The following is a 15,844-nucleotide window of genomic DNA, read 5'->3' on the forward strand; positions in this document are numbered from 1 at the left end:
AACATTAAGCCCCACAGTTCTTCAGGAACATTGTTGCTATTAGAACAGGGTTGATTGTGACCTCTAGAATAAATTTTCTTCCCAGAAGCACAGTAAACGTATTTAAAATCAATTCAATATTGCATGAATTCTCAGGGTTCAAAAGTAATGACCACCTGTAATTACTGGGATGATTGCAATAAAAATGCCTAAATAATAAAAATTAGAATGGTAGTAGTTCCCCATACTAACAACAAATATTCTATCAGCAAGGCAATATTCGTCCAGTGATATATTTTCTAAAGAACTACGCAGTATTTTTTAATCTTTAAAGAAAAAAGCTTTACCCTGTGAAGAAAAATAATATCAATGCAGTTTTGTCCTCTTTCCTGAAAAATCCAAAGAAAATTAAGTCTTCACAGCTGTATAGAAAATGAAACAATTTAAAAAGAAAAGCAGTTACTTAGGTGTTCCTGTATATCTAGTTTTCAGTTCAGTGTCTACCTAACATCCAGGCTAAACACTGCCCCATAATCTTTTCTTCTTCTAGTTGGAAATAAGAAAATAAGTTAGAAGATAGAGAGGGCAGCATTTTATGAAGGAAGGTCAAACTTGTTCCATTGCTGCCCATTTCCCTCCTTCCCCACACAAATTTTTCATTTTCATGATTGCTTAGGTAGTTTTGCACCACTCTGAAACTAAAAACTCGAAAGTTGCCATAAAGAGGCACTGATGGTTCTGTTTGCCCTTGTGTCCGTGTGCTGGGAAGGCGCTGTGAGTCTCACAGTGAGGACAGAGGCAGCCCAGAGCCTGAAACGCAGCAGAGCTGCAGTGGTTCTGCTGCACAGAGGCTTGGCAGCTGCAGGGAAGGCATAGAGCAAAAATCTGCACCATGCTCTGCATCACCTTATGCATCACCTCCATAGGCGTGCCAGCAAAAGATGGAGGAAAAAAACTTCAAAACTTCAAAAAAAAAAAAAAAAAAAAAAAAAAAGGATCAGAGATGATCACTAATGCCATTATTATATGGAACCAGATGCAGTGAATCATTTCAGAGCTCCGGCTCTGGGTCTTGAGCTGCAGTCCTGAAGAAATTGCTGAGATACTTTGGGAATTATCTGCAGGTGAGGATTGAATGTCAGTCTCTGTAACTATGGCTATGTGAATACTAACAAGGGGGTGGGTGGGTGGGGTGGGGGGGATGCTGTGTGCGGCTCTGTAGGAACACTCTGTAGACTGAAACAGTGCAGGGAGCCTGGCATCCACATGATATGTTTCATCAGTTTTACTTCAGGCTAACCCTGGCCCTATAGACTGCATGTCCCTTAGTGACTGAAACTCATAAGACACACTACTGGGGCACTTCTTCACCTTTACTTCCAGCAGAAAGCACCAGTTTCTGTGCTCCCAGATTGCTCCATGATGTGAACCAAGACGCAGTTAAGAGTGGCAACAGGAGTGAGTGGGAGATTTATTTCAAAAGCACACCCCTGACCTAAACTAAAATGCTGATGGAGAAACAGGCTCAGGGCAGATGCCTGTACACAGTTCAAACACCTGAGATTTGTGAGCTGTGTGCTCAAGTGCATATGGACTCGGTAAGAAATAAATAGTTGCCTTGGAACTCTACTAAGACACAAAGTGAAGAAAAGAATTTGAAGCAGGGCTAGCCCTTTGAGGAATATAACAGGTGCACCTCATGGTGCACCACATCCTATGGGATCCCTGCATTGCTGAATTACTGTAATATTTCTGTTCCCCTATAGTACCATTACTTGCAGGAAAAGAACCAAGAAAAGTTTCAGGTCTTTTGCTTCTCTTTCAAATGTATAATCAAATTATTTCAAACATCTCTTTATAAAGATATACTTTAAGCTCTGTTTTCTATCCTGCACACAGGATCACAGATTTAGAGTAGCCCAAAACCAGCTTATTGATATTCACAATCTCTTATTCCTCCCTGTGAGCCTACAGATCTACCCCGCCAGAAGCGTTCCCTGAGATGTATTTCCTGCAAGCTGCAAAACTTATAATCTCCTTCTCCTGCAGATCTAAACAATGATAAAAGGATAGAAAGATGTCTTCCATCCCAAATATTATCTCTCTTCAACTCAAGCCTGTATTAAAAACTATGAGGAAAAAAATCATGCTATAAATATTTACATTCATAACAAAATTTAAGGAGGAATATTTATCCAGTAATCAAAAAGAAACAATCACAAGTAGACAGAAAACTGCAAAAAAGGATTTAAATACATATTTGGGAAGTGACTGTAATTTATGTTCATATTGCACAAGCTAACATAATTCTGTCGTTTAAAAGATTTCAGAAAAAATATAACAGATGCTAAAACACTAAAGAAACCTGACTTCCCAGATAATCACAGAAATAGAAATATTCTACTCTTTAAAAGTACCCCACATAAACAAACAAAAACCTTTGTTATGTAATGTGCAAATAAAGAAGCAGAAGCAAAAATAATTTCAAATATTCCAATTAGGAAAAAAGAACATTTAAGGTAACTTCTTCCATAATCTATTAATATTTAGTAGCAGAAATACATGGAGTTTTAGGTGGTTTTCTTCCAACCAGTGATCCAAATTTCAGTCCAAACACACTAAGGGTATCTACAAAGGAGTTGCAAAGGCCGACACAGAACAGGGTTAGTGCACTTCCTGGCTACGACATCGGCAGCTGAACCTGTGTATTCCACGTTTTACTGTGGAGCCTTTCAGAAGTCTTAACAAAAGAAAGAAAATACTCTAAGTAATTTACATTTCCAGATCAATCAGAAAACAGTATGTGACTGAAAAAAGGAAAAGATCATGCAGAAACAATTATTACATTTTTCCTGTACTTCTTAAACTACTTCTTAGTTTTAAAGAATCCAGGACATTTCAAAGACTTCCATAGGACTGTACTTCAGGACTGTCCTGGAGTCTCCAAGATGCTTGATCCTACTTCAGTAATCAGCTTGTTGCATCTCTTGTAAGACATACATATCTCCCTCTGTCTCACACACATAAATACACATACACATCTGTATAATACCTGTAATTTTTATTTAAGATGAGTCATTGCTAAAATTACTACCTTTTTTATGAGTGTTGAAATGTACCACAGAGCAAAACTTCCATTACCTGATGAATTCCTCATATTATGCTTAAATTCTTGCTGTATTTATACCAGTGTAAATACAGAGTGTCTTTACAGCAGTCAAAGCAGTTTCTCTGGCTTTAAACTAGTAATACTACAGATCAGCATGTCTCCTCTTAACCCAGGTGGATGACCTACACTCTTGGAAAGGCAAATTAATTCTGCTTTGTTTTCTTCAAGGTTCCCCCCGGCCCCCCAGACAGAACAAGTTAAGCTCATAATACTTTTCTACAGTGTGCCTGAAAAATCAATAGAATAAGAGAATGGGATCAAGACCAAGTCCAACAACAAAGAAAAGGGAAAAAAACATTAATCTGACAACAACAAATATAGTATTGTCAGTCAAAGACAAGAAAATGAGCATTTAAAGCACTCCTGCATATTGCTTTTTCTAGCAAGGTCTGCAAAGGAAATCAGTCTGAATCAAATCTGTCCCTTTGACTTCATGTATTTGAGTCTTAAAGTATAACATGTGCCTCCTGCTCTCAAAAGAGTATTACATTTAAGTAAAGCCATTGGTTTCAATGGAGTTAGTCCTGGTTTATATGTCATTGTAGATTCCTGACTAAAGAAAATCAGTCTATATGTTCAAATGAAAATAAAACAATACTTTAAATTCACATTTGTCATACAGAGTATATATACTCAGGTCTCACGCCAGGAATCAATCTCAATGCTAAAATTTAAAAAGCTATCATTACAGTAATGATTTAATTTCATTAATACAGTGAGGTTGCAAAAAAATGTAATATTTATAAGATTCAGCTTTAACATTTATAAGATTTAAATTAGAGACAAAAGAAACCATAATGCACTTCTAACCGAATTGGGATATAAAACAGCAAGCCTCATTTCCTGAACATCATATTATAATGTATCATATCTTGTTAGCTAAACTTAGCTTATAATAGAGGTCATTTCCCCAAGGACTGTTATATCAGAAAGCATAAAAGAAAAATAAAAATACAAAAAATAATTCTGCTTTTAAGATAATCTGGCCAATATTTCAAATGTACCTTGTTCAGAAACTCCGACTTCTTTATAATACTGGTCCAAGTTCTGTCAGGTTCTGTGCGGAAATGTTTAGAGGAAGACTTTTAACTCCACAGCAGAATGGGACTGGAAACCAACATCTCTCATCTCTGAATCCATGAAGAATTTAAAAAGCCATCCCACGGGACCTTGGCTATGGTTTTGGTTTGCTTCATTAAGTGCAGAACCTCAAACCAGTGGAATCTAATCCAGTTATATCCTCAGCCCCGGCCCTGCCCCAGCTGTGTGACTGAAGGGACAGAGCCTCTGTGCTCCTGGCAGCACATGCTGAGGGACCCACGTGTGCAGGGTGCTGGGCACTTCCCATACTTGCTCCCTTCTTTAAAAAAACTTTCTTCTCACCAGAACTGCCCAGTCTTGCTTTCAAGCACCGTACTGCAGTATTAACAGCTGGAACACAGCATGAAAGGAAAAACATGAAAGGATGTTTTTGTACATACAGGGGTATAAAATTTGCAATATTCCAAAAATAGATGCATTTTGAATATTTTACTTAATAAAAAATTGGTCAATGAATTAGGCTCGGATGATGTGCATCCTTCTCCACTGATTACACTATTTGCCTGACTTAACATGAGAATCAGTAAAGCCACATCCCACTGGAAAACCACCAGAAACTTGCTTAAGGAATTTATTAATGATCAGTATTCTAAATAGATATTATGGTAATACTTCTCTTGAAAATTTCCAGAGGTTTTAGTCTTTACCAAAGCAGCTGTTGGATTATTTGTAGCTGGTTTTAATTGAAAAGTTTATGTCTGACATACATAACTTTATTTTTATCATTTTCATGTTATACGTTGAAACTTAAAGATATAGTTTTCTTACATTTTAAAAAGAATAAAGTGAGATGTGCTATACCAGATTTCATCACAAGGTAATCTTCTTTTAAAAGTAAGTTATGCCTTTGAATACACAAGAATTCTTACTTGCAACTGTGAATAAATAAGATATCCTTATTACCCTGAAGCTCTTCTATACAGAAATCTGGTTTCAAAGAATATCATGTGAAGGCAATGTTAACACTGCTTATGGGAAATGTACATGTAATTTTTGTAAGCACATTTTTTTAAAATATATACTTGTATTCTTTATTACACAACAAATTAAGCCTAAAAATACATTTTATTGTTTATTTGCTAATTTTTGTTGTCCTTCTACCTCCTGGGCTTTATTTTAAAGAATGTCTGGTTTTTAAACCAGTGTGCACATACAAATACAAGTATTTGTCTCGGCAGAGATCATTTTAAGTGCCTTTGAAAACACATCTTTACCTCTAACAGAAATAAAGATACTCCTCTAAATGATGAAGTTATACTGATATAAAAATACATTTTTTCCTGAATCATGAGCATATTAAATGAACTAATATGAGTTAAGAATAAAATTTCCACACTAGCAAAAAATGTTATGTCTGGTATACTATTCCTCATGAATAACATGTATACATGAATAAATTTTTATATTTATGGTCTTCTATTTAGTTGCCTATTACTAAACCCAGAAAGCTGCAAGATGTGTAATTAAGTGTTAATACAGATTTTGAAGCATTTAAGGGTTGCCTAAATTCTTCCTTAACAGATCTTTAAATCCAATAATTTATCTAAATTAATACATCTCATACAAAGTTGTTTTTTCTGAGAACCTGCAAGTGTAACCCCTCAAATACGGAGAGCAAGCTAGCCAATGTACAGCAATGATCAGCAAATCATCAATCAATGAACTACAGAAACTCTCTTATTCTCCCAAAAGAATGAATGAAATGAGAAAAACTCTTTTTCTAAATATCACAGACAATCCGTTTTTTCCCCTTCCCTTTAATTAAGAATGCCTTCTGGTTCTGGGTTGCTAATATCTTTAAAATGTAATAAAGATACTTCATTATGATGTTTTACAGAGATGAAGTGTGTTGACAGGCCCAAAATACCATTTACATAAGCGGTCAGGCAAAGTAAAGGCAGCATCTAATCTAACATGCAGAGGATCAACAAGATTTAAACATGCATTTAAAAAGCATTTCAGATATCATATTTGCTCCCTGGAAAATATCTCCTGAAAATTACAATACATTGCACATTCTAAAATAAAAAAATAATAAAATTACTTTTTGTTCTTTTTCAAATTTTATAATGTATGTATTGGAAAATGTAATGGCTTGACTAAGGATCTTGCCTAAAATGTAACTTTAAAAAAAAAATAAAAAATAAAATAAAATTTAAAAAAGGGTCACTGTCACTGTCATATCCCAAAAGTGAAAATTTGGACTTTTTTAATTTGTAATCTCTCAGTTACAGTTTCTCCCTAATTTCATTTAAATCATTTAAAACATCCACAATGATTTCCAAACTGCTGCAGGACTTCTAAAAACCTAGACCTAAACATATTGTCTTTTGGTAACTTCAGGTCACCTTTGCTACTGTTTTTAATCAGCAAGTTTTCTTCTACTGATGAAATATCTGAATGATCTGTCAACATCAATCTATAGGAAAGGTGAACATTCCCATCAGGGTCTCCAAGACACTTCAAAGGACCAAGATATTCATATAGAACTGCCGAAGTTTATCAGTTCAACATTTATCATCACCATTTGTTCCAATTATTTGGTGGTATTTGACCAGTGCTTCAAAGGGTCCTACTAGGTTCTTCCATTAAGGCTTTAGGACACTGTTATTTCAAACACAGCTTTCGAGACGTGTCCATCAGTTTGGATTAAAGAGATGAGATAAAGGATGGGAGAATATCAAGCGTTGATCAACTTCCCTTCAAAGCAGCTTACATCATGCCCTGTTATCTTTGTCATTATGGACTGGGAGCTCGTTGGATACAGCTCTTCAATATGCATGTTCTAAAGGAGCAATCTGTGTCTTTCATATATCTGCCGTTTGCAAACAAGGTCACACCACAAATCCAAAAGTAAACCTGGTCTTTTCAAATACCTTCAAATTAATGAAATCTCTCTACAAGCCAGAATATGTCTCTAGTGCCTCACTAAATTTGTATTCATCTAACTGATTGGTGCTGTAAACTAAATCAAACTGCCACATGCTCTCACTTCACGATGTTTGCTCTACAGTTCTGACAAGAGAAAAGTACAGTGAAAAGCAAATAGAAAAGTACAGTATGGTTATTTTAGTAAAGTGGCATAAACGTCTAAGACTATGTGCCTCCTGAGTGAGAAAGATTGGGTAGGCTTAGGGGGGTTCCCTCTGATTTGGTCTGAGGGAAGAAAGTGAAACCCAGCACAATCTACAGGAATTCTCACACATATAGACACTTCCACCCCCCAAAAACCCACCTACTTTGTAAAGAAAGAAGGGAGAATAAGAGAAAAATCCCCAGCAGATCAACCTGCAAGAAACTGCTAATAAGAAGATGACCTACAATTGTTATGGTATAGTTTCTCAGTAGAAGTAACAGTAAAACTGGAAAAACAGTATGTAGGAGCTCTTGGCCTCCAATCTTTCAAAAAAGTTATAAAAATATAGTTATGTCAAACAAGGCCCTTTCCTGTTCGCATCTCTAAGAAGCAGACTGCATAGCTCACACATTCTTCAGTGACACAATACAGTCATCAGAGAAGTGAAGGAGGCTTCTGATTTCACTAGCTTGGTGTGGGACAGCACAAGTAGCAGGACTTTACAGACTTTCTGGCAGTTAAATTTTGCATATGACCACAATTTCATAAAAACTTATTTTTTTATACTATTTTTTTAATATCTTGTTAGGATTCATCTAATATGACTTTAGAGGTCAATGGTGGAGAAGTTTGAGATAAAATGACAGTATGTTCTCTTCAGAGACAATAAAGAGAAAATAGGTGCTTTTAAGGGCATAATCTATCTGACATAATTCAGCTGACCAGTTTATTGTGAACTGATGCAGACTCTAGAATTGCCTATATATCTCCAGTGACTACAAAAAGGGTCATTTTTTTCTTTTTTTTCTGTATTTTTTTTCTTGTCAAATGAATTATTTCAGCTTTCTACCTTCTGGGGTGTTATGAGTGATACTTACCAAAAAGTAATATTTACAAATTCAGCTTCTAAGTTACTTTTTCACTTTTAGGCAATTCACAGTTCTAAATACATTGTGGATCTTTGTGTAGGGCTGAATTAATAAATTACTAAGTATAGACCAAATGATTTTTAGGCAGGATAAGTGATAGAACTACAGTCTGCATTTTGATTACTTTTCCTAGAAGAACATGAAGTGAAGAAGCCAGACCACTGCATTCTCTGCAAGGTGCATGAGAAGCATACTGCTCGATGCAAAGAGAACCAGTGAACAAAGTAAAACTGAGGGCAGAGTCATGACGTCCCTAGACATGTGAAGCTAACACCATCAAGTGTTAAACGGTGACTGCTAAACTAGGGTGGAATCCACTTCAGCTACGCTGTGCTAGTCATCTGCCGCCCTTTTTTTCCTAAATCAGGAATAAAGTACCCATCGGCACTATGAATGGGATGGACATCTAAGTGATCAACTAGATGCAAACTTTTTAAAAGTTAGGTGAGGTGAGCTCACCTCTGAAAGAACACTGGGAAATTTGCTCTTTCAGTAGTGAAGACATCTGATCCTGATCCAGCACAGCATTTAAGCAATTGAAACTACAGCATGTGCAAAGCCTTCCCTGAGTGCAGTGCCATTCATCTAGCTCAAAACAGGAGACTAAGGCAGATTGCTGGATCATGATTTTAGGCCAAAATACAAAGTCCATTAACACATAGTCAGTGTTGTTCCTTATATTAATATACCAGTGCACTATTATATGAATAGTTACACTAAATTCATCCACATATTTATCATAAATTAGTTTCAAAAAATAATTCAACTTGCTAATTGTTGGGTTTTTTTTAAATCAACTGAACAAATAGCATGTGCAAACATCAATTTATACAGTCACATTACTTTCACAGCATTTTAAAGAAATTTATACATTTATGTTTCATGGCTTTATTAATACAGCATATTATTAATTTTAAAAAGAGCTTTAAAATAAATATTTAAATTTCAAGACATTCTGAAAAGGCATTACATCAGTAATTAATGTTTATTGTTTCCGGTTTGTATTAATGCTGACCACCAGTGCAGATTTCTGAAGGCTTGATTTGTAAGAGTTTCTTCTGATTAGCTTAGGTATCACTCTTGGATATGATATAAATACTGTGTGATTAAGATGTGCAATTTAAGTGCCTAACTTTGCAGCAGATGCTGGTCTATGTGACCTTTTGGAACAGAAGAGTTCTTTTATCACTTGAGCTTTTGGTTTCATATTTCTCATCTGCTCTTTTCTGCCAGCTTAACTGAGAGTTTGAATCAAAACCTAATTAGACTACATATGCTGTTTAGGAAAAAGTTCTTAGAAAAGTCATGATTCATCTAAGCTTTGCTATTTCCAGATAAATTAGCACAAATGTGATTTTATTTGCTTTAAAAAAATTTCAGTCATCCTCTCACTCAAATAAAAGTAGTTGAACACATTTCTTTGATAAAAAACAAACAAACTAGTAACAGAAGCAACAGCTTTATATTCCTACGATGAATATATTCCTATAGTGATACCATCTATGTTTAATGATGAAACCCTGTATTGATATGCATGTTTTTCAGCTAGGTAGCATTACAATTCCACTATTTTCTCACATTTTTCTGATACCAGGATCATAAACCTCAAATCAGAAGTTATTAATTTATATTTAATTTCTGAAAATAAGGAAAAAATAGGTCTCTCTGTACATGTTGAGCACCTAGGATGTCAGATGAAGTTTGTTTTTTAGCAATGTTTATATAAAAATTAAATATTCTCATTTTTACCCTTTGATATTCTAGGAGAAAACCTTAATTCCTTGAATGTTATTTTAATTATAATGCACTTACCTGAATTACACATTTCAATATTTCAACTAGCACTAAGGAAAGCCACATTTTAAACACTTTCAGCTTTCACTGGGTTAAAGAAACGTGTCAAATGATTGTAACTGATGTTTTGTTCAAACATTAATAAATATAGTTGCCAAGGAAGTCCTAGCCTCCAATACTTTTTACAAAAACATAAATTCATTCTTGGTGGGGAAAAAATAAAAGAATTAAAACCCTTTACATTTATATGTCCTACTTAGTTATTTGACCCAGTTCTTAATCAGAAGTAGCCAGAATTTTCTTTTATTCCACAAAGCGATTGCCTGCTGTCTTAAGAATAAGAACTTGAGTATTTCCCCTGATTGAAAGCTGACAAGTCATTATGGGGAACTGTGTCTTCCAACATCAAGCCAATTCAGTTCTCTGTTAATTGTCTGAATACAGTACTGTGTCACACTGCATATAAAGATGGTATTCTGGAAACCAAAAAATTATAGGTATTACCAAGAACAATCTGAAAATAAACTATTAATTTATAATGTACAAAAGCAAAATTTCATAAATATTAAAAAAAATCTAAAGTAAATTTAAACAGAAAAGCAGAACTGTAGATCCAGATTTTCAGCTGTTCTGTTACTCTGGTGATTCAATAAAGCCACAACAATGTATTATGTCACCTTGTTGAATATGTAATACATTCAAATATTTTTTCTTATATTTATTGTTTAGCTTTTACTAATATGTGACTATCGAGACAAGAAAACAATATATAAAAACATCAGACTTCCAGGATATTTTTTAAGAAATAAGTTGAGACTGATAACCCAAACTTCTAAACAACACACAAAGTATACTGACATCCTAACAATATAAAATGCATATGCATGTTCAATGATACCATAAAAAATAGTGACTTTTACAAATGTTCTATAATTCATAATTCTCAGCATTTGGTACAAAATTTTCAAAAATCCTAATGCAACTCAACAAGAAGTTTAATAGTAAAACCTTAATTACAGGACAGCTTTCTTTTCAATAAAATGAATATACTTACATATTAAAACTGAAACTAAAACTCACCATGTAGAACAGCTAAATGTGAACTGATAATGCAAACAATTCCTGCTTGCAAACTTCTGCAATACAAAGCACTTTATTTATAATATTATTCAGAGACCAGGAGACATGTAGTAAAACACTATTGTGAAAACGAAGTTTGTTTTCTTCCAGTTTCAGATAAGGGAATGAAAATATAAAGTCTGAGATTTAGGCTTATATGTCAAGAGTATTTTGATATGCACTTTTTGTTACAACCAGCAGTACTGTTTGGAAAAGCATCACTTGCTGGACTGAGAAATCCCCATGATTTTCACTTGTTACTGTGAGAACTGACTGTCAAGGGTGTCAAGGGTGGGGGATGGTGGCAGGGAAAGTTGGGAAGGGGGATGTAATACCCAATTACAAGTTCTAGGTTGACTGTTATTCAGTGTAAATTTTATTGATTTTGTCATCAGCTATAATTGGTTCACTGGATGAAGCGCTGTCTTTCTGTGAATGAAGCAGCCCTCTCAGAATAATAAAGATGTCTTAAATATAAATAGATTATTTAACAAGCCATTCGTTGCATTAAGCCATTGCTTACATACAGGATAATTTAGTAAAGACAGTATTTTTAGGATTTTGCTTAAAAGAAAATGCAGCTCACCACATAAACCAACCAAATGGTGTGTATGTAAAACACAGTTAGATGACAAGTTATTTTCTGTTCTGATTCTTAAGTTAAGAATTATTTAGATGTCCAAAGCTCAAAATATTAATATTTACTGACACACACACACACAAAAAAGGCTATTTCCTGATTGAGGGTAAATAAAATATGTATAAAACACCAGAAAGTCCAGCAGAATATTGCAATAGTCATAAAGTATTCATGACAAGTTTCTAGTTTCACCTGTTGGCACTTCAGGGTAGACCACGTACAAGCACATCAATACCCATCGATACGGCTATCAGACCGCTGGACCTGCTAAACGCTTGGCTTTCTCAGCCACCACAATGAATCAAAATGCTCCAGAGGGACCCAGCAGCAGCCAGGCAGGCTCGGGGGAAAGAGCGCGGGGGCTCCCCAGCCTGACCGCCGGCTGCGTACGCTGCTCTGCAGCACCTTGGACAGCAGCATCTCCGGCAGCGTCGGCCCCCAGCCCAGCACGGCCCAGACCAGCACAGCCCAGCCCAGCCCAGCCCAGCTCAACCCAGCCCAGCCCAGTCCAGCCCAAGCCCAAGCCCATGCTCACAGGGTCACCCCACTGCCCCCCTTACCAGGTCTGCACCACCCGCCCGCTTCCCCAGTAAGAGGAAGAAAACACTAAGCTGCACCCTTGGTTTGGGTTTGTTTGTGTTGTTGGGTTTTGTTGTTGAGTTTTGTTTTGTTGTTTTTTTTTCCTTTCTCCTACTGGTTGGCCAAATTCTCAAAACATAGAGCAATACATCTGGCACTCAGAACCTGTAGGTCATTGGCACTGCATTTGTCTAATTCATTTATATGTTTCACATAATCATTTTAATGTCAACAGCTTTTTCCCATAATTGGACAAGTATTTCTCTTTAAGGGGAAATCATTATACAGTGTGCATTTGCTGTTCTGTTCATTTTCAACACCTTTTACACCATGATACACTGTAGAGCAACTTCACGCTTTGTGCTAAAGTTTAGTCAAACTAAACTGAGATACAAAAAATTAAGCATGTAGATGTTGATTGTTTGGCAGCACAGAGCAGTAGGTCAATTTCTAGTTAAAAGAGTCAGTGAAATGGCAAAGATGTCCTTAGGACAGTGGACATCTATTTACATCTAATACGCTTTTTACTTATCCAATTCACTATGGAAATAGAATCCATTTACGATTTCAGTAACCGAGTACATAACATATATACACCGAGTGTGTACACACAGAGCTTATATATAACCTAGAAACAGTGGAGCCAACATTACTGATGAGACTACTTTACTTTTGTCAGATATAACAAAGAAAAAAAAGGCAACTTTCCTACTTTATCCAATTAGGTAACAGGATATTTTAGCTTCTGGAGGGGCTGTGGATTGATTTTTGTGGCAAAGATATGAGCAAATTACACTAACTTATTGGTGAAAGGGATTCTTTAGGCATGGACTGTTCCCATGAAATGATTTCAGAAGGCCCTGATGAAGTTACACGGCACCGAGGTACTGCTAGGCTGCCTGTTCAGAGCAGTGATTTGTATGCACTGTTGTGTTCCACTGCTAAAACAGGATTTGGTTCAGACTGGTTAATGTAGTGCTATAGTAGTCGAGATAATCCATTTCAGGGCAGAAACCTTTCACCTGGCTCAGGTCTCAACAAACACTCAAACAGGGGGAAAAAAGCATGCAGTTAGTTAATTCAGGCGCCAAGGACAACATTTTCGGAGGGGGGGGGGGGGGAGGGGGGGGAGGGGGGGGGCTTTCCTGTCTTGAGAGCTAGGCCAACTATTCTTGTGCAAAAGTAGAGAGAAGACAACAACAGCAAAGAGCCCAAGTGGGACCCTGCCTTCTAACAAAGGAAAAGAAAAGCCTCTGCATCTCTCCGAGCAGTCACCGGTGGCACCAAAGAAAACGGTCGCGGCTTACTGAAACGCTGTCACCGTCACTTCCCAACCAAGGGCCACCGCGATGCCCGTTGACATCCTCCCTCGCCTTCCAGCTTTTCCCCGCTCCGCAGGTTTCAGCTGAGCGCCCGGAGACACGGTCCCGCCGCCCGCTCCGCCGCCCCGCGCCCCGCCGCTGCCCGCCGCCCCGGGGCCAAGCGCCCGACGGAACCCGCCCGCAGCTGCCGGTGCGCGCCCCCGCCGCCACCGGGGGACGAGGCGCCCGTCCTCCCGGGCACCGCGGCCCCCCGCCCCCCGGCCCCGGCCCGCCCCGGGGGGGCCCGCGGGCAGGGCAAGCGCCGTCGGGCGGCCCCGGCGCCGGCTGCCGTCCCCAGCCCCGGCTGCCGTCCCCAGCCCTGCTCATTGGCATGCAGACCCTGTCGCTGCCTGCCGCCAAGCCGCATCCCAGCCCGCTGGAAGCCGGCAGCCGAGCCGGAGCCAATCGCATATTCATGAGGAGGGGGAAATCCAGCACTACACTCCCAGAGGATCGAGGATCACTTCTTCTTTCTTCTCCCCCCCTCCCCCGCAGCTTCCCCCTCGCTCTGCCTCCCTTTCAGCAGTGCGCTCGGGGGGGCTCCCCGCCGATACCCTCCGCAGCGCCGACTGCACCCCGGAACCCACGGCCGCCGGCGCCAGGGGCAGGGACCGCAGCAGGCACAACAGGGACCACGGCAGCCACAACAGCCGAGGGAGGCACGCCAGCCCGCCAGCCAGGGACAGGAAACACAGCAGGGGCTCCTACCTTACAATCCTCAGGACACGATTTCACCGAGTACTCATCCGACTGTAAATATTTCTGGAGCATAACCTCAAACTCTTCGTATTTCTCCTGAGCGTGCTGGTCGTAGCGCTGGTAAGCCTGGACGCACTGGCTGCAGGAGCCTCCCCCCCTCAGCACCACATCCAGACTGCAGTTCAAAGTGTCCGGATTGGACAATCCGGCGAACAACTCCCAAAGTGTGTAGGAATTACAAAAGGAAAGGTAAAAATCCGTCAGGTCCCAGCCGGGCGCCGGGCTCTGCCCCGCGCCCCGCGGCCGCCCCGGCCCCCCCCGCCGCCGGCACACCGCCTCCGCGTCCCCCACGCTAAAGCACTGCCCGGACGAGGAGCTCGGGGGGGAGCACGTCTCCAGGGGCCTGGCGGTGGAGTTCCCCAGGAAAGCAGCCTTGCCGTGCCGGGGCTCGGTGCCGTTGGTGCGGCCGCCGCCGCCGCCGCTGCTGCCGGGGGAGGGCGGGAGGGAGGGCGAGGGGGGGGCGAGGAGCCGGGGCGCGGGGGGCGCCGGCTCCCCCATGCCCGCCAGCAGCTCCGGCTCCGCGGGCTCGGGCTTCTCGGGCGGCGGCTGCTCCTTCTCTCCGGTCCCCGTGAATTTGGCCTCGGCGCAGAACCACAAGTGATCAGAGAGCAGGACTGTGAAAAACAAGAGCGATGCCAGGGACAGTCGCCATTTCTGAGCCCTCTCTGAATCCGTGAAGGGTTTTTCGTTCTCCCGGGGTGCGAACCAGATTTTTAAGCCGTCATCATACTGCCGACTGCACATCCAAGCACCCCTGGTCATATTTTGGGAACGCACAGCCCTGGCCGACTCCACCGTGAGGGCTCCTTTGCCGGTGTCACCACAATATGCATTGACTTAAAAGATTGGGGGGATTTTCTTGCCTGCCTTCCCTTCTCTCGCTCGCTCGCTCGCTCCCCCCCCGCCCCCCCCGCCCCCCCTCCACTCTTCCCCCCTTTCTCTTTCTCCCTCTTCTTTCTTTCTTCTTTTTCTTCCTCTGAGATACTGTTGGGTTTCGCCGGTGGCTCTGCCTTGGTCTCACCACATGAAGCAGCCCCAGTCCATCCAACGCCGAGTGCCGTGGAGAAGATAAGAGCAATAACGCAGAAAGAGGAGGAGGAGAGGAGATGGTGGTGGTAGTGGTGATAGTTGGTGGTGACGGGGCTGCGCGACTGGTCCTTTCCCCCTCTCACCCAGGCATGGTCAGATCGCAGCTCCCCATCTCCCTCCTGAGAAAAGCCCGCTGCCCCCGGACAGCTGCATGCCGCGTCCCCCGCTGCCGACGGACGCTCCGGGGGGCTCCTCGCCTCCCCTTCCTCCCTGCCGCCGCCGCTGCTCCTCTTCCTCAGCCCCAAGCCG

General features: G+C 40.3%; 1 protein-coding gene across 1 annotated transcript in view; it reads right to left on the reverse strand.

Moving 5' to 3' along the window:
* Window positions 1-15,279, reverse strand: part of NALF1 (NALCN channel auxiliary factor 1) — a 490,169-nt gene extending 474,890 nt beyond the window's left edge. Inside the window, exon 1 of the mRNA XM_055702435.1 lies at window positions 14,456-15,279. Within this exon, the coding sequence (XP_055558410.1) occupies window positions 14,456-15,268 (813 nt within the window). The 5' untranslated portion in view covers window positions 15,269-15,279. The remainder of the gene's footprint in view (window positions 1-14,455) is intronic.
* Window positions 15,280-15,844: the final 565 nt, after the last annotated feature.

This window comes from Falco cherrug, chromosome 2 (genome assembly GCF_023634085.1).
Source record: "Falco cherrug isolate bFalChe1 chromosome 2, bFalChe1.pri, whole genome shotgun sequence".
NCBI lineage: Eukaryota > Metazoa > Chordata > Aves > Falconiformes > Falconidae > Falco > Falco cherrug.